Raw genomic sequence first — 25,869 nt, forward strand, 5'->3', positions numbered from 1 at the left:
GGCTTGGATGTGGTGCTTGGGGATGTAGTTTAGGGGTGAACCTTGTAAAGTAGAGTTCTGGGTTGGACATGGTGATCCTGAGGGTCTCTTCCAACCTGCATGTTTCTGTGAACTGGCACTCCCCAGTGGGAAAGCCCCTGCAGCTCCACTCCTCCTTGTGAGGACAGCAGACATGGTTGCCCTGCTGAGATTTGAGCTTGGGGTTCTTGGGCATGTCACCAACAGTGCACTTCGCCTTCATCATGCAGCAGGCAGGGTTCTGGCAGGTATGTGTCTATCTCCCTGCCTTATGAGCAGCATTCAGCAATGTTTGAGGCACAACAACCCAGAAGCAAACAGAATGGGGCTGAGTCTCCCCTGTGTGCTGAGCACCTACCTTGCTATGAGCAGGATGTACCTGGCAGTCCTTGGTGTCTCCAGAGGAAAAGCCGCTGGGGGTGATGAACTTGATATGCTACAACTAAACTGACAGCTAAGGAGTGAGCCAACAGACCACTGGATTCTTTCTTTCTTTCTAGTAACTGAACTGGGACTGGAAGACAGCTGTCTGGGGAAAGGAGAAGGATTTAACCTCATTCATTGACATGCTTGAACTTTGTACAAGGTGTTTGGTAGGGCTGTGCTGGGGCTTGTTAGCAGATGTGGCCTCTGAGGATCCTCACCACTCATCTTAATTAATCAAGGATAGCATGAGGCTCCTTTCTCAGTCCTACTATGTGTGTCCCTTGGGTGGGAGAGCTGGATTCTCACACTGTCAGTGTGAAGCTGCCTGGGTGATGAATCTGTTAAGAATCCTCTTCCAGCCCCTTCAGCTTGATGTGAATGACAAGCTGTCACAGCCTGCCTCAGCCATACTGGTGACATCTGACCCTGGAGAGGGAGCTGACAGGAATGGGAAGTCTTCTGAGGCATGGCTTCTGCCTGAGGAAGCAGTGCCAGCTCTCTACCATGCTGTAAGGAATGCCTGGGCATTTTTTTTTTGGTGAGGGTTTAAGTGCATTTCATGTATCTTGTTCTCCTTTGTTACTCCTTTTGAGCTAATTTAATTTAGAGCTGCAAAGAATAGGTTGAATTTTTAGGACACAGCTGTCTCTCCTTCTGTACTCGTACGCGGGAGAGTAGGATACTTGTAAGGATGCCTGGAGGATAACCCTGGAGTGACTTTTCTTTCTGGGAGGCAGAGATGAAAGAGACTGGGAGGCTAAACCTTTTCATTGATTGTAACCTAACAGGTTCCAGGGCAAGCAGGGATGTTTGGAAGATGCTTAGAGTGAAAGCTTTGAGCTGAACCTGGGAACTGAGATATGCTTATTGTATCAGCCAGAAGAGCAAGAGAGGACCTCACACTGGGGTTCCTGCATCACAGCTACAACTTCTCTACAGGTAGCAACATGTCCTCTGGAGAACACATTGACTTCAGCTCATCAAAATGGAAGACAGGGGAAAATTTTTGGCCCTGGATCTGTTTTAGAGTTAAACCCCAGGGAATCATTGCTCATTTTGCTGGCATTGACCTTGGCACCTGTGCACACTCCTCCAACCCCTCCCCCCATTCCCCCCCCCACCTTTTTAGAGTTAATAGTGACATAAATCTTTAAATATGGGAAATACTGCTCATTAATTCTAGTCAGTGAAATTAATGGTGTCACAGAGAATAGGTTCCATAGGTGATGCTGATTTGTATTGAAGACTGGGGTGGGTTTCCAGGGAGGGGGAGGAAAAGTCAGACTGGGTAGCTGGAATTGAAGTAATTAGTGGAAAAGTGTGTGATTTGTACTTCTTTTAATTCCCTTTCTTTCATCAGTTATGTTGATAAAGATGTGCAGGGCAGTGTCAGGAGGGTGGAGCCATGCTCTGCTCAGCGATGCCTAATGACAGGGACAGGACAAGGGGCACTGGGGGCAAGCTGGAGCAGAGGAGGTGCCACAGGAACAGAAGGGAAAACTTTGTCACTGTGAGGGTGACAGAGCCTTGGAGTAGGCTGCCCAGGGAGGTTTTGGAGTCTTTTTCTCTGGAGACTTTCAAAACCCACCTGGATGTGTTCCTGTGTGACCTGCCCTAGAGGATGCTGCTCTGGCAGGAGGCTTGGACTGGATGATCTTTCAAGGTCCCTAGCATTCTCTGATTCTGTGATTCCATGGAAAGCACATCTGTGCTCAACAGGTGGATCTCCAAACCACCTGTTGGCAGGGCATGGAATATGGCAGACTGAGCAGACTCTGCCTTTAGCCTGAGTTTTAATGCCTAGCTGGCAGTCTGGAATTAAAGTGGACATGATGATGAGTGTTCTCATGTAACTCCTAGACCAGCAGTGCTATGAAAATGCCAGCAGCCCAAGCATATTTTACCCACCTATATTTCTATGACCTGTGAAGCTTCTGGTTTTAGGCATTTAGAAGAAACTGCTGTGCAAGTGCCTGCATGTGTAAGATCTGTATTTCTGGGCCACAAGGGAAAAGGCTATTCCAGGCATCTGTTTTGGATGAGCTCTGCCTTCTGGTAGGATTTCTAAAGCACCTATTGCTCTGGTGCATACATGTTGTCTCTAAATGTCTTTCAGTTGTCAGATGTGAAGTTGTCTGTTGAATGAGTTGCTCTGTGAATGCTTAAACTGCAGTAGTTAAATACAGGTCCCAGGGGTTGGAGGCAAAATGCAGGCAGACAATATGTACATTCAAGGGCACTTAATTCCTCTCAGAGACAGGGGCTGTGGAAGCTTAGGAGCTTTAAGCCCATAAGCTCCAATAATGGGGACCCTGACTTGAGGGTTCAAGGTGTGCTAGATGCTGTCCAAATACATATTGCATGGTCCCTGCACGGCCTGTGGTATAAATAAACATGACAGCCACAAGGCAGTGCAGGGTGAAGGGCAAAAGGAGGCAGCACGGGCTGTAGCAATGGGGGCTGCCAGGCAGGGCCACAACCTTTTCTTGCATGTCTATAAAAATAGTGCTTTACATCTTTATTGTCCAGGTGTGACTGTCTCTTGGCATTAGTTCAGGCATCAAGCTGAAGTATTTAATGAAGCACTAAGTTATTAGCTTTCAATCAATAACTTGAAGAGGATGGTTTGTGTTTGTGCCTTTCACATGCTTAATCTCACAGGGGGAAGGAAAACTGGTTGAAATATTTAGGGGGGCTGATTTTTTTTAGATCATTTATTGGCTCAGCTGTTGGCTTCTCTGTTGTTCCCAGTCCCTGGTTCCAAGCTAGTCTCCAATGTCAAGGTGACTGAGTCTTATCTTTCATGTAGCCCACCTTGCATCTCTGCTTTAGGCAGGTGTTTCAGAAGTTTGCTTGTGGCTTTTGTTTATTGGTGGTGGTGGTTTAGCTTGTTTTCCTTAATTACTGGATTTGAACAGAAATAAATTATCTAGTCAAAAGGCAGACAGAGAGGCACATCATTGTCCATCATACTGCCCAGCACTAAAACCTGTGAGGTGAGGTAAGAGTAAAGAAGAAAGCCTGAGAGATCCTGACTCTTGGTCCCCTCTGTGATGGTTTCCTGCTAACACTGTCCAAGTAGCTTAGATGTCAATGTGTGGTCCAGGTCTAAGACTTCTTTGTCTATGATTTTTTAGCAGCCCAGTTTTGGTGGCTAATCCAATTGTGTCTTTGGCTTGGGAAGCAGAGTTTTTCTTTGTTGCTGCTCCTGGTTCCTAAGCACAGGATCTGGAAGTTGCATTTGTCTGTCTGCTAGTTGTACTCCTGCCCTGTTATCCAAGCTGCTGACTTGGAAGCACTTCAAAGATTTCCATTCTGCAGAGTGGCTGTCTCAACTGCTGCTATAGTACTACAGGGAGTGCTGAATGTGTTCTGATTATGGAGGAGCATAGGACAACTTATACATTTATTATTAGAAAACCCAAACACAACATAAATGAGTCTCCTTTGAGATAAACCAGGACTGAAAAAAATCACCCAAGATTTTACTCATGTATTACCAGGAAGAACAAAAAAAAGTCAGAGGAAGGCATCTGGACAGACTTAGCAGGTTTTTAAATGGTATCTTCCCCTCTCCCCCTTTTCCTTCTTGAGACAAGTGCAGAGTTCCACACTGGGCACCCTGTCAAATTCTCTGGTCTAACATATGGCTCATCAAGTCATCCTTCTTGTGCTCTTCAATTCTTCTTCTTCTTCTCATCTTCCCCCACTCCCTTATCCATGCTCTCATGCACAGTTTATTTCCTTTGTCTCTCATCTTATCCCAGGTTTGCTCATCTTGTTATATCTTCTGATGCCAAAACATGCTGTAGCTTTGTCATGTGGTGTTGAGTTGCTGATGCTATCTTGGCTTGCTGTAAGCCTGTTGCTGCACCCATCAGCTTGCTGCTGTGTCCAGTGCAAGTCCATCCTGCATTTTCCTCTGTGACTATTTGTTCCCAAGGGTGTTTTGTGCAACTGAATTTGTTCAGCATCAAAGGGAGAGAATATTCTGGGGATACTTGTTGACAGCTGACTTGAAGTGTAAATTGCAGTGCTGATTTCAAGTCCGAAGTTAAAACCAGTGCAGGTACACAACTACAAAGTGTAGGTGTGAACTCCATTCCCATGGACACTGAGAGTCTGCAGAAGTTCAGAAGTGCCCAGGAAGCGTTTTTAGCTCAGAGTTGATTTTTGCTTCCTGAAGGCACCATTGCAAGCTTATGAAATCTCTGGGCTGCAAATTGCTAGGGTCTGTTCTGGAAGTTCTAGCACCATGTACCTGCTGTGGTCTGACAGAATTCTTTTGGCCACTGCTGGCCACAGGGTACTAGAGTAGCTGGATTTTTAAGCTTGTGCAGCTACTCTTTTCTGGCCTGCCTAACCGACTTTGCACTTAGAATACCTGTTTCTCATTTCCCTTTTTATCAGTGATTAAAATGTAGTGACATAAGACCACAGCCATCCCTACTTCACTTTCTCCCAGACCCTTTCGTCTTTGGCAACTGAGCTTAACAGCCCCATTTACAGGCAATTCAAGCTCCCTTTTCAAAGTGGTTAGGCTGTTCAACCCATTGCTGCCAAGAGGATGTTTCAGAGCTCTCTTTTTTCCCCCAGTGCTTAAAACCTCTCCTTCAATTTCCAGTTTAAATTTGTTCATGGGCATTTTACTGTTTGTTTGTCCTTGTGCCAGCTTTTGTTCCTTTAGTTCAAGTAGCTTTCTGCCTTCCTCTGTGTTCCCTTCTCCCCCAACCAGTGTGTCTCCGGGGGAAAAAACCCAACAAGGCACTTCTCAAGCATTTTGTCAAAGTGGCAAGAATGTGATCTTTGAGACTTCTAATAATAAGTTTCCTTTAGCATGCATGGTTCCTTCTGAGTACTGCACAAGCCATTCAGGGGAAGCCTTGTATGAAAACACTCGTGCTTTCCCTTCTCTGCTGGTAGTGGCTTTTCTGAGGCCTGATCTGTGCTTTTCATGGTTGCCACCCTGTGGGTCATGCTTGTCCTCATCCTCTAATGGGCTTGTCTATCCAGAGTGTCCTTCTCCTCATTTCCAAATGACGAGCCCCTGCTCAAAACAGCAATCCTTGTTAAACCCTTAATGTGTAACCTTGCACTTTGACTATTACATTTCATTGCACTTCTGTTGCTTTAGAACCCAAGAATATCCTCTTGCTCCTGAAAGATATTCTGAACTCCCTGCTATTGGCAGCAGCTCCTGACTTCACATGGTCAGCACATTTTATTAGTATACTCTGACTTTTTGTGCCAAGGTCGTTAATGAAAAGATAAAATAAGATCAGTCTCCAAACATCCCTGAGGGCTTCCACACAATAGCTTCCCTCCAGATGGATAATTCCTTTTTCAGCACAACTCCTGTCATTGCCTCTTTAACCACTTCCTTCCCCAGGTTGCAATTCTTACATTAATCCCTGTGTTCTCCAGCTTGCCTAACAACTTCCAGTGTGGCACTGCACCAAATGCTGGAACTACAGAGAAATTAGATCAACCACATTTCCCTTCTTAAAAAAAAACAAGAGTCAGTTGACTTCTTGAGGGAAGTCATCAAGTTAGGCTGGCTTGATCTACTTGTGATAAGTCCACTTTAGACCTTAAACCTGTTCTATCTATTTTGCAGTTCATCCTCATGTCTTCCCCTTCAAAATTGGTCCTAAAGCAATGTACATCATCAAAATCAGACTGCTGGGTCTGCAGCTACTCATGACTAGCTGTGGAGAACCTGATGGAGGACATACAGAACACAGTATAACCACAGAGTCATAAAATGGTTTTGGTTGGAAGGGACCTCCAAAGGTCTAGTCCAATCCCCTGCAGTAAGCAGGGACATCTTTGTAGAATAGAATAGAATAGAATTAACCAGGTTGGAAAAGACCTCAGAGATCATCGAGTCCAACCTATCACCCAACACCATCTAATCAACTAACCCATGGCACCAAGTGCCTCATCCAGGTTCTTCCTAAACACCTCCAGTGATGGTGACTCCACCACCTCCCTGGGCAGCACATTCCAATGGCCAATCTCTCTTGCTGTGAAAAACTTCTTCCTGACATCCAGCCTAAACCTCCCCTGGCACAGCTTGAGACTGTGTCCTCTTGTTCTGCTGCTGGTTGCCTGCCTGGGAGAAAAGACCAATCCCCATCTCACTACAACCTTAGACCAGCTTGCTCAGAGCCTTGTTGAGCTTGATCTTGCATATCCCTGAGGATGAGGCCTCAACTACCTCCCTGGGCAATGTGTTCCAAGGTTCCACTACCCTCATGGTAAATAACTTCCTCCTAATGTCCAACCTAAACCTTATTGCTGTCTACAACTGCCTGAAGGGAGGTTGTAGCCAGGTGGGGGTTGGTCTCTTCTCCCAGGCAAGCAGCACCAGAACAAGAGGACACAGTCTTAAGCTGTGCCAAGGGAAGTTTAGGCTGGATATTAGGAAGAAGTTCTTCACAGAAAGAGAGATTGGCCATTGGAATGTGCTGCCCAGGGAGCTGGTGAAGTCACCATCACTGGAGGTGTTTAGGAAGAGACTGGATGGGGTGCCATGGTTTAGTTGATTAGATGGTGTTGGGTGATAGGTTGGACTTGATGATCTTGAAGGTCTTTTCCAACCTGGTTTATTCTGTTCTACTCCAAGACTGGAAAAGAGGAGTGACCAGGGGTGGTTAAAGATGTTGAACGATCAATTATGGCATGGTCAGGAAGAATTCAGATCCTCTAGGGCAAGTGTGATGAGGAATTGGAGGGAATGGGGACTCAAAGGTAGTAGGAATAGAAATTACACTATCTGAGACAATGGTCTGGGAGGCCCTGTGAGGGCAAATGAAGCTTCTGTGTACAGTGGGGTATACAGAACCCCCCAGGAAAGTATTGGAGAATCCAGATCTGCTGACTGTTTGGAAAGTTTGCTATCAGTGTTGTTATGACAGTGACATAGTTCTATTTAAACTCTTTGCAATGTTCATAAGCACCCCCAAAATAAATCAGCTGCCTGCAGAAAATCCTGAGGTCTCCTCTGCTCAGAGCCAGGAACACTCTGGTCCTTTTGCCCTGCTGTTCTGGTATGTGATTAAGACATCATATTAAGCCTGCAAGTGTAGGTATGAAATGCAATATCCTTTACAAGAGACATACTTGGGTGTGAGCTTTGGGAGATGCTCTGCATGGAATTTTTAACTTGCTTAGGGCTGTCTGCTTTGTTCCAAACTTTAAATTCAGGGAATGACTGAGTGATCAGTGCTTGCAGCAGATCCCTTCCCTGAGTATGCAGAGTAGCTGGCAGATGATGGCGTTCCTCCCACCAGCTGAATGACTGCTGTTGAGGTGGATTTAAAGCAGCAATGGCAGCAAGACTTCCACTGCTGAGATTTTTTTCAGCTGCTGATTTTCCTGCTCTCCCTGTGCTTGTGTGCATGTCTTTTGCACTTTGGTTGCAATGCTGTTGAACTCCTACATTAGGGATGTTGACCCAGTGTCAGCAAGAACCAACTTTTTAGTCTAAGGCACCGTTAAGACACACAATGAACAGCAGCTTAATGACAAAAAAAATGTTTATTTCTTTTTGCTGCAGGATGATAATTGCCTCAGTGTGGAAGTTAATAAGATTTTATTTGGGGATTGGTTTATAAAGAGATTACATTTTAAGGAATCCTCGAGCATGGAGGCTTTCGTAGCTGTATTCATTTAATCAGCTGTGGGAACTTGAAACTTCACAGCTGTAAGCCACATTAGAACATGGATCTTCTTGCTTCAGCACAACATGACTGGAAAAGGAAGTCTTCAGTGGAGCTAATGGGGTGGAGATTATGACACACGAGGAAGAATCTTGCCTTCAGATGGTGGGGAGTGAGGATGACTCAGTTCAGCCTTTCAAGCTGCAAATGTCACTGACCAGCTCCCATTCAAACCAGTGCTCTGCTGGCTTGGGCAGGTTGAGTTGCTGGCCTGCACATTGAAATGACACAGAAGGCCAAACTAAATCTCTCTGCTTATCTCTCCCCTTTAGCTACTTAGTCACTAAGCTCCAATGGGCAAGAAACCTTACCAGAGAGCTTTAGCATCTATCTTTCTTACAAGTCCTGATCTGAATGGGGATGCTTACATGCCGCTGCAATGCAAGACATTGTGATAATTGAATCACATTTTCTGCTGTTAGAGCTGGTGGGAGGGAGGACAGAGGTGAAGCTCATCTGGGGAAAAGGGAGGCAAAGGTGGAATTCAGCTGGAAATACTGATGTGGATGTCCCAGCTCAATGGAGAAGATATCATCTACTGATGTAGACAGGAGCACCGGTGTCTGGAGTGGGCATGTGCTGAGTCTCTGATCCAAAGATATAGCTCTTGGGCAGCACTTTAAATACTTGCTTCATTACTTTGGTTATGTGGGTGTTGCTTTAAATTTAATGGTCACTACAAATCAGTGTAACACTAAAGCTAGAGGGCTAATGGTCCTTTAGAATAACTGAGTCAGCTGCAGAGACTGGATCCTCTGCTGGTATAAAGCACTGCTGTTCTGTCGAAGTCCATCATAAGCTGTCAATTTAGACCAGCTGGGGAGCCTGACCCAGAAGACTGAAAATGAAGGTTACAAAAATTATCAGAGAAACTGACATTATTTCTCCATCTCTCTTCTTTCCCCAGGGCAGCCATTGAGGCTCTGGCAGCTTTGCTGAAATCAAGTAAGCTTTTTTTCCCTTCATATTCTTTTTGACTTTCTGTCTGTGCTGTGCTGCTGGACAGAGTGATCCTGTTGAACCTCCTTCTCCCTTGGTATTACCTCTTCCCCTAGCACCAAAGAGCACTGCATAGAAAACATGGTACTTTTCTATGTGTCCAGCCCCACAGCTCTATGGGAGATGCTGCCTTAAGTCCTGGGGAGCAGACCAGACCCTTGTTCTGAGTATTCAGGGAACAGTCATAGAATCAATAAGGTTGGAAAAGACCTCAGAGATCATCAAGTCCAACCTGTCACCCAACACCTCATGACTAACTAAACCATGGCTCCAAGTGCCACATCCAATCCTTTTTTGAACACCTCCAGGGATGGTGACTCCACCACCTCCCTGGGCAGCACATTCCCATGGCCAATTACTCTTTCTGTGACGAACTTTCTCCTCACCTCAAGCCTAAACTTCCCCTGGAAGTCATTGTCCTGCAGCTTGGTACTGTGGAAGAAATGAGGAACCTCTCCAGCCAGTAACAAATACTTGCTGCTTTGTCCCAGCATCACTTGAGAGAGGGGCCAGGACCTGTCTGTCCTGAGGTGCTGTTGTTTTCTGAGCTTACCTGGTAACAGTGCTGCTGTTGGCAGAGGCTTGGAAAACTTCTGTAGTCCGTAAGTGACCTTCTTCTCCCTTGCAAACTTGTCAGATCTGATAATGTGCAGACAGGGCTGAGACCTCATGATTGCCAGGGTACAGCCCTGCTATGGCAGACAGTGCTTAACACTTGCACCAGCTGGCTGGGGGTGTTAAAGACCTTAATGCGAGTTCTCAGTCACACACTGCTGCTGCGACTGTTCCTGAAATGAAAGTGCTACCCTTTCCTTTTTGCCTTTATCCTATCCAAAACCACTTAGCTTTTTATTACCAGAATTTAATAAAGCTTTGATGAAGAAAGAGCACTCCAGTACTGCAGACAATATACTCGATAATAAATCACAATGGTGTATTGTCCTTCTCCTCACCCCTCCCCCTCTTTTTTTCTTCCCCTCCCCCTTCTCCTTGACTGACTATTAGGAATAAATGCATTTGTGAAAAATGGTAGCCCTGGAAGCAGTGCTTAAATGAATCTGCTGCAATGGGATTGTGCCTGAGATGCAGCAGCTCAAGTGATGAATCCTGAGATAATGCCTCGGTTTTAACCTTGCTACTTATATTTAAAGGTCACATTACTGCAACAGGGAAAGCACTTCTGGTTTGAGCATTAAGTTTTACAAAGGGGGTTGTGGGGCAAGGCAGAGCTGCTTGCAAAACAAAAGCCAAACCAGAGAGAAATCAACAGGTGGGAAAGTGAAGCAAGAGTGGAAAGTTCATCTGGCAGCCTGAGCTTTTCTCCTGCACTTGTGCTTTATGGTAAATACCAGGAATGGAAAGTGAAATCCTGTTGTCCCAAGATATTTGCAGGGTAGGTTTTCTACTTGGAGGCTTGTTCTGGGTCTGAAAATGAGAGCAGTGTATAGAAGTGGAGGACTAATTACCAAGAGAAGCTGTGAAATGTAGTCTTCTGGGGAGCTGTAAACATGTGTTGTGAAATTTTGGGGAGGAAGCTGAGAGTGATCTAGGGAATCTAAAAAGATTGGATGCAGCTCAAAATTCTCCCAGCCTTTTTCATGCTGGAGTGTGGTAAGGTGTTTTTTTTAAAGCCATTTAGACTCAGAAATGTACTGTGTGACTTCTCAGCCAGTTTAGGCAGCAAAGGCATCTGGGTTTGCTCTTCCTTTTATGCTTTAGGAAATGCTTGGAAGGTTTCCAGTGCTAGAAGATTACACCTATGATTCTGCTTGTTTGGTTCAGGTGCTTTCACAGAAGGCACAAACCATGAACTCCAATGCACATGTCTATTAAGTAAAGCAGTCCATATCCTGTCGCTCTGGTTTGGTCAATGATGTGTAGATCAAGGTTCTCATGTTCATTTGTACTGCTGACCATTGCAAACCAAGGCATCACTGGGAAGAGGCACTTCTTTGCTTTGAGATAACCTTCCTGGTTTCCTCTTGTGTGCTTTCTCCTTTGCTTACAGTTGAACAACATTGTTGCAACACCACCAGCTACTGCTTCCCTGGAAAAGTGATCTTCAGGGAAACACATGGTCTGCTTCCATTGACCCCAGTCCTCTCACTCCCTGACACCCTACAAAGTCCCTTCCCAGCTTTCTTGTAGCCCCCTTCAGATACTGGAAGGCCACAATTAGGTCTCCTCAGAGCCTTCTCTTCTCCAGGCTGAACAGCTCCAACTCACTCAGACTGTCCTCATAGGAGAGGAGCTCCAGCCCTCTGCTCATCCTCATGCCCTTTCTCTGGGCATGTCCCAGCAACCAAGCAGAGTGCCACAGCCTGCTAGTCAGCCTCAGCTGTGCTTTAGATGCTTTCTGCAGTCTGATTCTGAGTGGTCAAGAATCTCTCTTGCTTTTTCTCCTTGTCCTGTGGCTCAGGACACAAGAAGCTCCAGGCTTCTGGAGCTGACTGCTCTGGTAGCTGCATACAAATGAGCAGGCTGTGTCTTTTGGGAGGTGTGGGTTAGGAGATGTGAAGCCAGCTCTATTTCTTCTAGAGATAAATTCTCTATGGCTGGAAGAGAGAGGAGTTGGGTGTTTTTTCTTTCATGATTGCATCAGGACAGCATTCTCTGTCACAGTTTGTTTATGCCCGTGACCTTAGTCCTTTGAATGATTCAGGGCTTCTTAGAAAGCTAAACCCAGAATCTGGTGAATGCTATAGGACTTGGAAACTGCTTATGAAATCAAGGAGTAAAACTGTACATGGCAAAGCACCCAGGAGCCTGTTAAGCATGTTTTGGATGGGATGCAAATGAAGTGGGAAGCAGGAAGCCTGGAATGTGCTGCAATACTGAACTGGTGCACTGATTATCGAGATTTATGTTTCTTTTAGGAGCCTTGCAGTAGCTCCCTTGCTGGGAAACAATGGTGAGATTCGGTGCTGCTGGGAGTGAAGACTACAAAGCACACAGGGCAAGAGCCCACCCATTCCTGAGGGTCTTCCTGTTGGGCTGTCGTATCCTTAAATGCTCCAGGCCAAAGGATTATTGTTGTCAGTGAATGTCAGGGGCCCGAAGGGACCTCGAAAGGTCATCTAGTCCAACTCCGCTGAGGTCTGCGAGAGGGTGAATGTCCCTCCTGCTTTTGGCAGCAGCAGCTGCAGCAGCAGGGAAGCAGGCAGTAGTGTTACCGGGAGCAGGCAGATGGCAGTGTGTCTCCCTGATGGACTCCAAATCAGCCGGCTCCAGCTCCTCAGGCGCCCAGCAGCTCTACCTGAGACTGGCTGGCTGGCTAGGAGCTTTTTGGCTTCTACCTTTTTTCTTTTCCCTTTAACAGAAGCTGATACTAAATGCCCTCCGAACAGGTGCAGAACTTCTTTTCTGGCAGATCTTATTTCTTGAGGGCATCAGTGTGGGGAACAATTACTGCTCCTGGGAAAATACTGTTGTTGTTTCAGAGGGGGAAGTATAAGATGGTCCAAAGAAATAAGTGAATGGGCCAGTACAAACCCGTGCTTCATCCAGGACAGAGAAGAAATACTTGGAAAGCCAGTGCAACACAAGAATGGCCTTGGTTGTTCTGTTCCCCTCTGCACAGTAGAAATCAGAGATAGTCATAGGGCTGATGAATAATAGAAGAAGAGAAGTTTAGGTCCCTTCTAAAGGCAGTGCTTAATCTTTCTATCAGTGGATTACCAAGAGAGAAGGTGTTTCTTGCCTGACCATCAGCCACGCTCATCCCTCACCTCTCCCTTTCCAAGTACTCTACCAATCCTTGCACGCTACTCTCATAATTGCTGTTTTCCACCTGCCATATGCAAACAGCAGCCTGTAGCAAGCCCTTCCTTCATTGCTTTGGTTGTCCATGCTGTTGACTCCCTCTGACTGAGCTACATCATTATACAGGCTGAATGTGTTGCTTAGTGAGTATCTACAATGGTGCTGAAGAGCCATGAAAGCATCAGGAGTTGTTTAACAGTTAAAAGCAATCAAGCTTTCCCATGTTATACCTGTCCAGCCTTCCTCCTTCTCTTTCTAGATGCTTACTGCAGCCCAGGGTGGGGATGTGTTGGTACATACTGTTAGCTATGGAGAAACTCAGGTGGGATGAGGAACATCATCCTTCCCAGAGCCTCTTTCTCTCTGTCCCAGGGTACATCTGCTATTCTTTTTCTCAGCCTTCATCTTGCTCTAGTACTGTCTGAGGGTCCAGGAGGCTCATCTCTAAGTCTTTCATTGCCTGCAAGAAGCCTGAGAGTGAAAGACAACTGCACATGTGCTCTGTAAGCACAGTTAGGTGCACTCCTGGTGTGATGGAGCAGATTGGCCAGGGCCACTCAGCCCCTTGAGCCATATGATGGCGATGCTGTCATAGGGATCCCTGCTCCTGCTGGTGTTTAACCTAATATTTATTTCTGATGAGTAATTTGTTTATCAGCAGGTTATTTGAAACTAATTTTGGTTGCATTTGTTATTCCTGGCTATCTGTACTTCTCAGAATTAGCAGCTTGCATGCCTTTATGGGAGTTAGCTAGAGCTGGTCTCGGAGGCATTCGCTCAGTGGATGCTGGGGAAAGGGGCAGGGTCCTCCTTGCTTAGAAAAACTGTAATGAGCAATTTAAGGAGACAGGCTGTGGTGACCTCCTGATCATGCTTATTTCATCAAGACAATCCCATGTGCTAACAGCAGTTATTGCTGATGGCCTTTCCCCTCTCTTTCTACATCTTTTCCTCCCTTCTTTTGTCTTCCTTATCCTTTTGCCTTCCCTTTTCACCCCCAGCATTTCATCTCTTATTTCCTGTTCTTTCCTCATCATTTTCTGTCAACTAACCTTTATTTAACCTTTCACCCACTCTCATTTTTTTCCTCAAAGCATAAGGATTATGCCTTGTGACTGGTGGGATAAAATAATCAGTGTCATTCTCTTCCTTTTATGCTGGCATCAAGGAGGGGTAAGTAACTCTGTGAGAAACAGAAAGCAATGTTCTAGCACATAAGCAGATTATGGTTTCTGAAAGGCCTGCACCCTCTATGGCTGAATTCATTATACTCTGCACCACATCTTCCCATGTAGGTCTTTGATCTTGTGTCAAAGTAGCCCCATGGCTAAACCATGTCAGTTCCTGCAGCTGACATCGTAACGTCTAAGATCTGCCTAGTATTTCATCAGCTACTCATTTCTCACAATCAGTTTAAGGCTTCATTAAACTGATTCAACTGCCCCTAGATTCAAGATCCACTACCACTCTGGCCCCAAACTGATGATAGCATGGTTGGAAGGGACCTCAGAGATATCTACTGCAACCTCCCTGCCATGGGCAGGGACACCTCTCAACTGGACTCAGCTGCTCAAGACCTCATTCAGCCTGGCCTTGAACACCCCCCAGGAAGGAGGCAGCCACAGCCTCCCTGGGCAGAGTCTCACCAACCTTCTACTGAGGAACTTCTTCCTAAGATCCATTCTAACCCTACTCTTCCTCAGCTTCAAACCATTCTCACTTGTCTCTAGATACCTTTACGAGAAGTCCCTCCCCGGCTGAATTTTGCAACCACCTAAACCAATCTCTTTTTTGTATTCTTTCTTCATGGACTTCAGCATGCAAATAACCTTGATTCTGTGTTTCAGTTCTCTTTGAGAAGAGCCATATTCTGTGGAAAAACAAAACAAAATCCCCTTGCAGTATCCTTTATACTTTCTTCTCCCCCAAACTGCTCTTCGTTCACAGACCTGTTCTAAACTTGAAGTAACTTGGTGCTGGAGAGTAAAGGGTTGCTTTCATCCCCTGGGGCATGGCAGTTTTCCACTGCCTTGCTCCTCAGGGTGGGTCTAACAAAACCAAAGTGTTGAGGAACTGCCCTAATTTGTTGGCACCTTCAGTAGGGATTGCTTGCTGCCTTTGTCTTGGCATGGGCAGTGTTTGTGCCTCCAATGACGATGTGGCTGAATCTCTGAGGAAGGCTTCCAGTTCCAGTATCCTTATTGGAACTCTTTCAAACCACTTTGGTCAGAAAAATCAAGCTGGAAATGCTGTGCTGGTGATTATTTTTTTTCAGTGTGTGTATGTGGATTTCCAGCTTTCTGTGGGGTTACAACCAGGGGATGCTGCGAAGCTGAAAAATAAAGAAGGAAAAAGGAAATGGTTTTGGAAATCAGTCTCCTTCTGGAGTTGTTTCAAAAGTCTTGGAATGGGGTTGAGTTGCTTGCTTTGAATAGTTGTGGCAAGGGTGAATTAGAGAAGAACCATCACATTATAATGCAGTTTGTGTGCCTGCCACTGAATGGGCCAACACCTGGAACTAAAACAAATATTTTGGAGTAGAAAGGAGAAGTTGTGCTGAAAGTAATCTTGTGGGTGATTCCTAGTCAAGAAGCAAAACACAGCACTTGTAGTTGCTAGGAAATCCTGCCTGTGTTCTCTATCTTTTGTGCCAGCCTTATTCATCTACCTTAGATGATTCAATAAATGCCTGGGCTCTGAAGTTTACAGGGCACGATTACAAGAGTCTTCTGGCTTCCAACAAGAGTTGAGCTAATACCAGCTTCTTGTTGGAGCTAATAGAGCCCACTGGGTCTGAATTAATTCCAGTGCTTGATGGGTGACTGGGTGTATCTATGGGGACAATTCATTTTGTTTCTACAGAGAAGCCTCATGCTTATTTCTAGCAAAAATGGCTTCTCAGTGACTGACTAAAGTAACAGTTTTCTCTTTGCTGTAGGACATACCGTGCATCTTTTATTCCCAAGAGGCAATCACCAGAGCTGAGTGGGGAAGCTGGAGATTTTCTCATTCCTTGTGCTGCCATAGGGTTAATTTAGCAGAGCATTCTTATCTCCAAACTGGAGCAATGGTTGCTCTTGGCATAATGAATCAGCTGAATGGCATCAACAAAGAGATTTATGCAGATAGAAAGATAAATATCTCTTTGTTCTGTCTGCTAAGCAGTGCATTGCTCATCACATTTCAGGTTGACTGTAACTCAGTTTTGTGATTAAATATGCTGCATGTTTTCCAGTGGTCCCTGTGCTCCTGGCAAACGCTTCCAAGGGGACTGGAGTGTGAGGATGGCTTCAGAAATGTCCACAGAAACACTGGCAGTCATGAGTCTTTTATCTGCTAGACTGAAACCTTGGCTTTAGAGTTTGTCCTTGTCCTTCAACACAGAATCAGAATTCTGTAAGAGCTGAGGCTGTCTCTGTAGTGTGACCACTTGTTAATTTAATGCATCTTTAACCACTTGATGCTTCTGTGTATCCATGTCAAATGTTTCTGGTTAAGTGCACACATTACTCAGGCCAGATATTCCACGGTACAATGCTTAAACTTTCACTAGTTAGCAGCACTGCCCAAAGTAGAGGGTCAGCTCTAAAAGTGTGAGGCACAAAGGTGCCATTGAGCACTTCCCTGTTGCCCATCCCAGGCTCAGCAGGCAGAAGGGGAACTCTTAGCTAAAACAAATAAATAGTGTGCCAGCAACAGGTTTGAGGAAGGGAGGGTGAAGGCAGTGGTTCCCTGTCAGAGATGCCAGAATAAAATTAGGAAGACAGACTATTGCAAGGAGAAAAGTCAGAGAAGGCTCAGATCCTACCCAGTAGTTAGTTTACTGAGTTTTTAGTCAGTAAATTAAGGTATGTAAAATATTTATGAAGTGCAGATGGATTGGTGGGCAATGTTCTACTATGGACTGCTCTTAAAGTTAGTATGGGATACAAAGGTTATTGTTGAAGCTTACTGTATGTATATTGTTACATGCATGCAACAAAACGTTGCCAGCCCACCAATGCCTGGTGTCAGGGATCTCTCACCCTTGAGGGGTAATCACTGGAGGTGTCCCTGCCCAAGGGGAGATCACTGCCACACAGCCAGCTGCCATGGAGGGAGAGCTCAACAGCCCCCGATGCCTGAAGGCATTTATAGCATAATGTGGTTGGTTTGTAGTTGTATTTTCAGCTGTTAATGTGGTTTTGGTCACTTATCAGCCCAGCCTTCAGCTCAGCTGTTGTTCTGGGGGTTTGGTGCAGTGTTCTCACTGCTATGCTCACACTAGGATTGACTTTGTTTTGGTTTACTTGCAGAGCATCTGCCTACACCAAAGTTCAGTTAGTTCAAAGGGAAGGGCTGCATCTGCCACACAGACCAAGCATGAATTGGAATAGGAAGGAAACACCATGCCTGGGCACTTCTGAAAGCTGTGTAAAAGAGGAACTTCCATTTCCCCTGGCTGTTATGCTGGGAAAGGGAACTGAAGAAATAATAACAGGAAAAGGGTCAAAAGACTGAGGACATTGTACCTCTTGCTACCACAGATCATGCATGCTCACTCCAGGAGGGGTGAGTTCTTGCTGCCTAGAAATCTGTGCAGTGCTGCTTGTACCTGTATGATTCATTTCCACCATCTGTATTTATGCCAACATATAGATAGCTACCCATGCAGGTGCATCCCTAGATGGAGAGACCAACAGACACAGGCAGGTGGGGAGGCCTCCTTTTTCTGTTCTGCCTTCTGGAAATGTTGGCATATTTCCTCCTTCATTTTATTCACTACTTTATTGACTATGCAGCTGAAAAAAAATGGAAGGGGGAAAAAAAAAGAAATAAGAACCCCCCTGACAAGACAGTAGATCAGAGAGGAATCAATGAAATCAGACAGAAGAAGCAAAATGAATGTTGGGGGTTTTTTTGCCCCTTCAGCAAGTAATTCTCATAGCTTCAGATCAAAGAGCTGAGGGAGCTATAGTCTTGCCTCTTCCATCTCCTCACAGAACAGACTACTTTGGCCTCACTTCTCAGAGAAACAGTTTTGATATTAAAGGGGATAGGTAGCCCCCAGAATGAGGGGGAACCTACTGTGGTTCTTTATTCGGCTTCCTCCATGCTTATCCAGTGATAAAACTGTGAAGTGGACCAGTTGTGTGCTCTGGTCCCTATGGAGCTGGGATCCCAATGTGGCAGTCTGTCTTGAAAGACCCAAGGAAAACATCACAGACATTTTATGACAATTCTTTTGTTAACCTTTTTCTCCCTCTCTATAGATTTGCCAAGAAGCACCTGCGGAGCTCTCCAATATTTCCCTTGTCTTATTCACACCGACACAGAGATCTTAGTCTTCAAACACTCAATGCTAGGGGCTATAAATCCCTAGATCTAGTCCAATTTCTTCTACTTCTGAACAGTTCAAGGAAGCTCTGAGTCAGATCCAAATTGTCCCTACCTTGCATCCTCTGACTGTCTTGTCATGTTTTACATACTTATTGACTTTTACAGAGCTTCCTGAGTCATTCTTCAAGGAAGATTGACTGATTTAAGGGGTTAGTCATCTTGCAGGTTGGTAAACATGACAGCTGGTTGAGGATTAACAGGAAATCATGAATAAAATCATTGGAATTGATAAGGGATTCTCAAGCAATTGATGTTTTCTTGCTAGAAGACCAATAGTAAAACAAAAAAAGAGCAGCTGTGAAGGTCAAAGGAGCAAGGTGACCTTCTGCGTGTTGGCAGCCACTAAGACCAGGAATGCAAGGTGACAGAGTTAGCATCAAATGGAGGGGATTAAGTGCTAGAGAGAACTGCAGCTCAAGGTGTAGGAGATTGGGCAGAGCTGTGTGGGACTGGAAGGGCTGTGGGACCAGTCAGTGTGGACTGTGTCAGAGTGGTGTGAAGATGCAGAACAGGATTAAAATGAGTTAGTAAACTGATCTGGGGGTGCTGTTTGTTGCCTGCCTTGTGTTGCCTATAGCAAAAAACACTGCAGAACTATCTTCTAATGCTTCTCCAGGGGAGAGTTTCCTAATGTACTGCAGAGAGCAGGCTGAAGTCATCCAAAGTGACTTCCTTCCCTTTGCAGTACCTTCACCTACATCACTGCTGGGATTGAGGCTTGGTGCCTCCTATCTGCTTCCTGCTTACACTCTCCATGGCTTCCCTTGTTTCTGCTCTTCCTCATGCAGCACCTTTCTGTTCCCTTGTAACCTCTAGCTGCTTCTACTGTCCTGTAAATCCCTACTGATGACTTTAATGTTCCAGGTGTGAGGGGCTCTGGTGCTCTGTTTAATGAACTGGAAATGAATTGGAACCTACTAGCTCTGGAGAAGCCATACCAAGAGCCATCTGTTGTGAGCTGCAAGTGCTGATTGGTATTCAGGGAGCTGAGCTCCAGTCTTGCATATGCTGCCTGGCCCTTTGGTTGGTTATGGGCTTCCTGACAGCTTCTGCTGTGAATCACAGCAAAGAGTGTCAGGACCAGTCAGGAGGATGTTTAGGAAGGGGTGGTTTGAATGGAGGGAGCCTAAAGTCTGCTATGGCTTCGTGTTTGCCCTGTGGGACAGGGTAAGAAGTGCAGCTGGGTGAAGGGATGTGTTGAGGAACATTCAGCACAATTTGTATTTAATCACAAGTTTTATGATCTTCTCCTTTTAGTCTCATATCCAGGAGCTATGTGATTAGGGGATGTCAAGGGTTAGGGCTGGGCTGGCCCCTGTAAGAGTGACAGATGCTCTCTATTAACCTCTCTCCCTTCCCTAAGGGGAATAGAAAAGGAATAAGGCAGAGACACTTAATGAACTGGAAAAAGAAAACTGAAGAGCATGAAAACAATAATAAAATATATACAAATACATACCAGCCCAACACTGAACCCAGCCCCTGATGGCAATTAGTCACTGTCACCAGACTGGACTCAGCAGTAGGTGGGAACTGGATTCAGGGCATGGTTTCTGGAACTCATAGATTCAGGAACTTGCAGATGAACAGAGGAATCCTCAGATGCTGGGCACTGAAGAAGAGCAGCTTGATCCTAGTGATATCCTATTCTATCCTATTCTTCAGCTTTGTACTGAATATGACATCCATGGAATAAATCATTGGTCAGTTTAGGGTCACCTGTCCTGATGCTCCTGCCTGCTGGCATGGCCTCTTGCTCTGCACCCTCAGATAGCACATAAGGTGTAGCAGTGACCTTGGTCTGCCTAGCAGTCCTTGGCACTAACTGCACAGCTGGAGCATTAGCACTGTTGGAAGCAGGCTGCGTGGAAGCAAGCTGTTAATTTCAGAGCGTGCAGTTACTTAAACAGAGCTGAAAAGCAACAACACCGAACAAAATGAATTCTGTTCTAACTCAAAGCAGGGCAAGGCAACATTGTAACTTTCCTTTTATGTGTCTATGACTCTTACTTTATAAAAAACAAACAAATATACCTTCTTGTCTCTGCAGTAAAGTCTTTAAACATTACCTGAATGTGACCTTTAAACATCTCAGAGCTGGAAAACAGCAGCAAAGCCCAAACTTCTGCCGCTCCTGTTGGTGTTTTGCTAATTTTTGAGTACTAGGGGTTTCCCAAATCACTTGATGCATGACTTTGATTATATTGTTATGCACAGGAGCACATTTAGAGGTTAAACACAATTTCACTGGCTGTGACAGGATTGGACAGCTGCAAGGCTTCTGGATATGTTGATCTCAGCAAGACGTTCTCGTTGCACTCCAGTATAGCACTATGTGGTGATTGCCTGAGCTGCTGTTGATTGATCTTATGGGTCCTTTGCTTTTCTCACTCATCAGGGGCTGCTTTAGTTTCAGGAATGTTCAGCACCATACGGTGCTGCAAAGGGAATTAAGCTTAGGAGCACTTGGAAGGAAGTTTAGGCTCTGCTTTTTTCACCACCCATGGTTTGGTTTATCTGGAGGGTTCTAGAGCAGTTGTTTCTGCCTAGAAAGCAGAGAGATTGCTTCATTAATTTTAGTTAGTTATTTTTATGTGCTGAGATCTTAGCTCATGTGTAGTAAACAACACTCTAAATTGTTGCTTTCTTGGTATATTTTTTTTGTTGTTGTTCATTTGTTTCCCCCCCCTTTAATTTCAGTTTGTTATCTTTTTGGTTTTGAGAATCACAGAAGGGCTTAGGTTGGGGGAGACCTCAGAGATCTTCTACCCCAACCTCCCTGCCATGAGCAGTGACACCTCTCCACTAGACTCAGCTGCTTAAGGCCTCATCCAACCTGGCCTTGAGCACCCCTAGAGAGGAGGCAGCCAAACCTCCCTGGGCAGCCTATTCCAGAGTCTCACCAGCCTTGTACTCAGGACCTTCTTCCTATGATCCAGTCTAAACCCCACCTTCCCTCTGCTTCAAACCATTCCCCCTTATCCTGTCCCCAGAGACCCTCATGAAAAGTCCCTCTGCAGCCTTCCTGTAGAATGCCTTCAGATACTGGAAGGCAGCTCTAAGGTCCCCCTGGAGTCTTCTCCAGGCTGAACAACCTCAGCTCCCTCAGCCTGTCCTTATAGCAGAGGTATTCGAGCCCCTAGATGATCTTTGGGCCTCCTCTGGACTCACTTCACCAGCTCTGTGTCCTTCTTGTGATGGGGACACAACAACTGGATGCAGTATGGGACTATTAAAGAAGGTGGTGTTAGAGCAGGTGTTAAAGTCTGAGCACTGAGCAGCCACGTGGCTGTCTCGCAGTGTGAGCAGCGGGAAGAGTTTAACTCAGCTTTTTCTCTTTGTTTCCAGAGTCTAACAGCCGCCGGGCAGTGCACAAAGGCTACCTGGATGAATTGCTGAGGCTCTATCAAGACTGGCATCGCAACGACCTCTCCAACAACTACATTTATATTCGTAGGGGTCTCCTGCTCTGCCTGAAGCACATCACCAACATCCAGCTGGGCAGGGAGACTTTCCTTGGGTCCCGTGGGATGGAGATCCTCTTCACAAGCGTACAGGTAAATGGTGCTTTTGAGCTGCAGTGAGAGGCGTTAGGAGTTAGTGTCAGCTTCTGCCTCATGCTGCAGGGAATTCCATGGGTTTGTCCTGAATTTGTAACACATCAATGAAAGAAACCTGATCATGTTGAAACAACTCCCCTGTGAGTCCCAGGACTGCTTGGACTTCCTTTCCCAAGAACCAATGCAGTGTCTCCAGAGAAGAGCTGCTTAAGTGCTTCATGAGATGTTTTCTGTTGGGTATCCAGATGGATAATTCCACCCAAGGATAATTCCACCCAATCAGTCTTTTACAGAAAAAAAAAAGAAATGTTAATTTAGCCAGGCCTTTGCTAATGAGAAACCCCCAAGTATTTATCAGGAGGCCCCCTTTCAATCTTGTGAAACAGTGATGTAGGTTAATCAGGAAAGATGACATGGTCCAGAGGATGGGATCCCTGTAAGATATAGAAAGAAGCAGGTACAGAACAGTAATGGTTTCCTCAGAGGGTCTCACCAAGGCTTCCTTAGCCTTGAGAAGTCACTTATGGAGAAACCTTCAGTTCTTGACCCATGTGGTTCTACAAGCACTGTTTCCCAGTGTCATTTTTACTGCCTAGTGCATGATCTCATTCTGGCACCATCACAGAGAGAATGGAAAACCTGTCACCTTCTCTTCCAAAAAGCCTATTGCCCTATGATCCAGCGTGTTTGCATCTTCACCTTCCCCACTGCTGCCCTGAACAATTCTCTTGCAATTGAAAGGGATTCTTCACTTCATTTCCCTTCTGAGGAGCTGCCCACTCTTTCAGGTGGGCTGGGGTGGCCAGGACCAGCAGATCTTTCAAGGGAGTGTGGCCTTTGTTAATGAGAAGTCCCTGGTCTGTAGAAACTTGTATAGGGTGGATGGCAACAGCTCCTTGAGGGTAGATGTCAGCTTCTTCCTTCTCAAGAGCCTTCTACAACCCATGCAGCTTTCCGAGATAACATCTCTTGATAGCTCAGCCTGGAAGCAACCCCATGGAAAGTGCAAGCATGGGGTCACCTTGGGTGAGCAAACAGGAAATGACACAGTAAGGCTGCAGTGAGCACTGATAATGCTAATCCTTCCAAAGGTTGGCAGTGGAGCGGAAATGACAGCTTCAGGGGCCTCCAGTTTGCTTTTGTTTTTCTACTGTGTGCTACTGGGGAGATCTTGGAAGGGGAGTTACCAAGGTTAACAACAGCAAGGCTGAACATTCCCTTACTGCTGCTTTGGGATGTTGTCAGTCTTACAGTGCCCTTCCAAGACACAGTGTCGGGAGATGTCTGACAGCCCTAGGAGGTCTCTCATGCTCTTCCTTACTCCATCCTGAGGGAGAGGCTGCTGCTTCTACTATAAATTCTTCACAGTCTTCATGGTAGACAAAAATAGGAAATCTATTCTCCATCCATCCTCCTGAGAGGAACTGCAGGCTGTAGTAAGAGAGAGACTGAGACAGAACAAGGCAAACAACTCCTGCTTGAGAGAGCAATCCCTCTGTGATTTAGTGCCTTTAGGAATTTGCTGGCTGGGATGATTAGCCTTGACCAGACTCTGAGCAGCTAATGGTATTTTAAAGGTGCTAACAGCTGGCTAGAAAAGCTCTGCTGAAACCTCTTTTTGTTTTTTTTTACTTTTTCCTTTACATTTTATTTTAATCTTTTGAAATGGAAACAGTTTTGCCAAGATGGATTTGTTTGAAGAGCAAACAGTGGAACTTGTTTTTCTGAGGCTGGTTTTCAGATGAAACCTCTGCAGATGCTTATTGTAAGGGCCGATGGGCAGCAGAAATACCTGAACTTTTAGCAGCCCTTAAGCCTATATCTTTGCCCAGAGAGGTGGTTGGGGTCCTATCCCTGGAGATATTCAAGGTGAGGCTTGAAAGGGCAACCTGATCTAGTTGAGGATGCTCCTGCAGGATGAGTGCAGAGGGGTTTGGATTAGATGACCTTTGGAGGTCCCTTCCAGCCCAGACCATTTTGTGATCCTTACAGCAAGAGCCAGCAGTTCAAACACTGTCTCCTTACATAGATCAGGAGTGACTGAGACTTTAGGGAGAATTTAGCAATGTTTTGGGTTTTGTGTCTACTTGGGATGAAAAATAATTGTAGGTAATGATTTAATTGGTGGAAAGGGTGTGCTGTCAGCTCCCATTTCTTTTCCCTAGCTTCACTTAGACTTCCATGGCAGTCAGATGGTACAGTCAGGTTAGCAACTGGCCAGTTTTGTGTGCAGTGATGGAGAGCTGCCTTCTCAGAGATAAGCTAACAGGTTTGTATCCACTTCAGGAGAGCCTGGTGCATACAACATTATTTTGCTATTTCACTTATCCATCCAATGTCTTAAATCTCACCTGGTTTCAGCCTTCCTCTACTATATTCTACTCTAGGATAATATTATCCTATATTCCACTCTCTCTTTCCCAGTAGTAGCATCCATTACCATCACTATTTTTTTGTTGCCTTACTGCTGTAGTGAAACCTCCTTTCTTTGTATGCATCACATAGATCATCATACCCAGTTTCTGCAGAGAAAGGACTGAGTGTGGAGGCTAAAAAGCTGATCCCCTGAATTCAGGTTTGCTTTACAGGGGATTTCTGAGCTAAGGAGTCACTTTCTTCCTTAATTCATTATATGCCACCATAAAAATAAATGGGACAGTTTCCACACAGACAAAGCAGGCCAGAGTCAGTCAAAAAGGCTTTTCCAATACAGTGATGGAACATTTTCCAGCCATCTGTAAACTGTGTTGTCTTGGAATCTGAGAGCACTTTATGAACAGTAATGAAAACAGTCCCACACGTTCCCTGTAAGGGATCTGAAGGCTTGTTTGCACTTCTAATGCAATTTGCTCCAAGGAAAAGTGACTTTCAAACAGCATCATTGAACAAGTTCACCTGTGGAAGTTCTTTGTCTGGATGAACCTGCCTTGTTCTTGACTGTCTCAATTCACTTGGCAGTGGATTCAGAGGTCTGCCCCAAGGTGGGCATTTATGCAGTCCTGTGTTCACTGTTCTAATAAAACCAGAGTAACTTTACTAGACTGTTCAAGAACATTATTCTGTTCCCACTGTAGAAAAACTTCCCTTATCTTTCCTTTAATAACAAGCAAACAAAAGTAACCACACACCATGTGAAAGAGAGAATAAATTGAAATCCTGAAAATAGAAACCAGTTCTCCTTGGTGTTTGCTCCAACCACAAGAAAACCTTCCTTGGAGATGCTTTCAAAATCATCTTTTCTCTTCTCCTTGTTCCTAACAGCCAGGGATCTAGGAATACACATTAAGATTCTTGTAGTGAGGCTTGTAAGTATGTCAGCTTTAGGTGATGTTTCTAGTCTCCCTACAGGAATCCTGGCTAATCCCACTGAATCTTATAATGCCATTCAATCACATGTGAGAAAACAGAATACAATCTTGTACAGCCAAAAAACTCCCAGTACAGCCATCTGCCTGACCACAATCAAGGACTTAATGTTCTTTGGTCATCTTCCTGCTTCTGCTGAGGGGTTGTGTTGGTATTTCTTTGTGGAGGTGGTTGGTTGGTTGTGGGGGTTATTTTGTTTTGGTGGGTTTTTTTTCTGCTCCTCATCATCTGTGCTGCAGGAATGCAGAAATCCTAGAATCACCTAATGGCCTAGGTCCTACCATGGGCAGGCACCTGTGCAGAAGCACAGCTTTTGGCATATGGTGGTGGCAGTCCAAAACTCTGCATCAGCTCTCTGCAGGACCTTTTAAATCCATGTTAAAGAACATATCTTTGCAGTGCTACTGTTATCTATGTTAGCTAGGATATTTCAGCTTATGATGCTATCAACAGGTCCAAGTGCCAGGTGCTGCACTTTGGCCACAACAACCCCATGCAGTGCTACAGGCTGGGGTCAGAGTGGCTGGAGAGCAGCCAAACAGAAAGGAACCTGGGGATACTGGTTGACAGCAGCTGAACATTAGCCAGAAGTGTGCCCAGGTGGCCAAGAAGGCCAATGGCATCCTGGCCTGCAT

The 25,869-nt window shown here is 45.4% G+C and overlaps 1 protein-coding gene across 1 annotated transcript in view; it reads left to right on the top strand.

Annotated features, from left to right (window-relative positions):
- Positions 1-25,869, top strand: part of AGBL1 (AGBL carboxypeptidase 1) — a 325,674-nt gene that overhangs the window by 44,819 nt on the left and 254,986 nt on the right. Inside the window, exons 6-7 of the mRNA XM_054169235.1 lie at positions 9,076-9,113; positions 21,657-21,865. Of these exons, the coding sequence (XP_054025210.1) occupies positions 9,076-9,113; positions 21,657-21,865 (247 nt within the window). The remainder of the gene's footprint in view (positions 1-9,075; positions 9,114-21,656; positions 21,866-25,869) is intronic.

Source organism: Dryobates pubescens, chromosome 17, assembly GCF_014839835.1.
Source record: "Dryobates pubescens isolate bDryPub1 chromosome 17, bDryPub1.pri, whole genome shotgun sequence".
NCBI classification, from domain to species: domain Eukaryota; kingdom Metazoa; phylum Chordata; class Aves; order Piciformes; family Picidae; genus Dryobates; species Dryobates pubescens.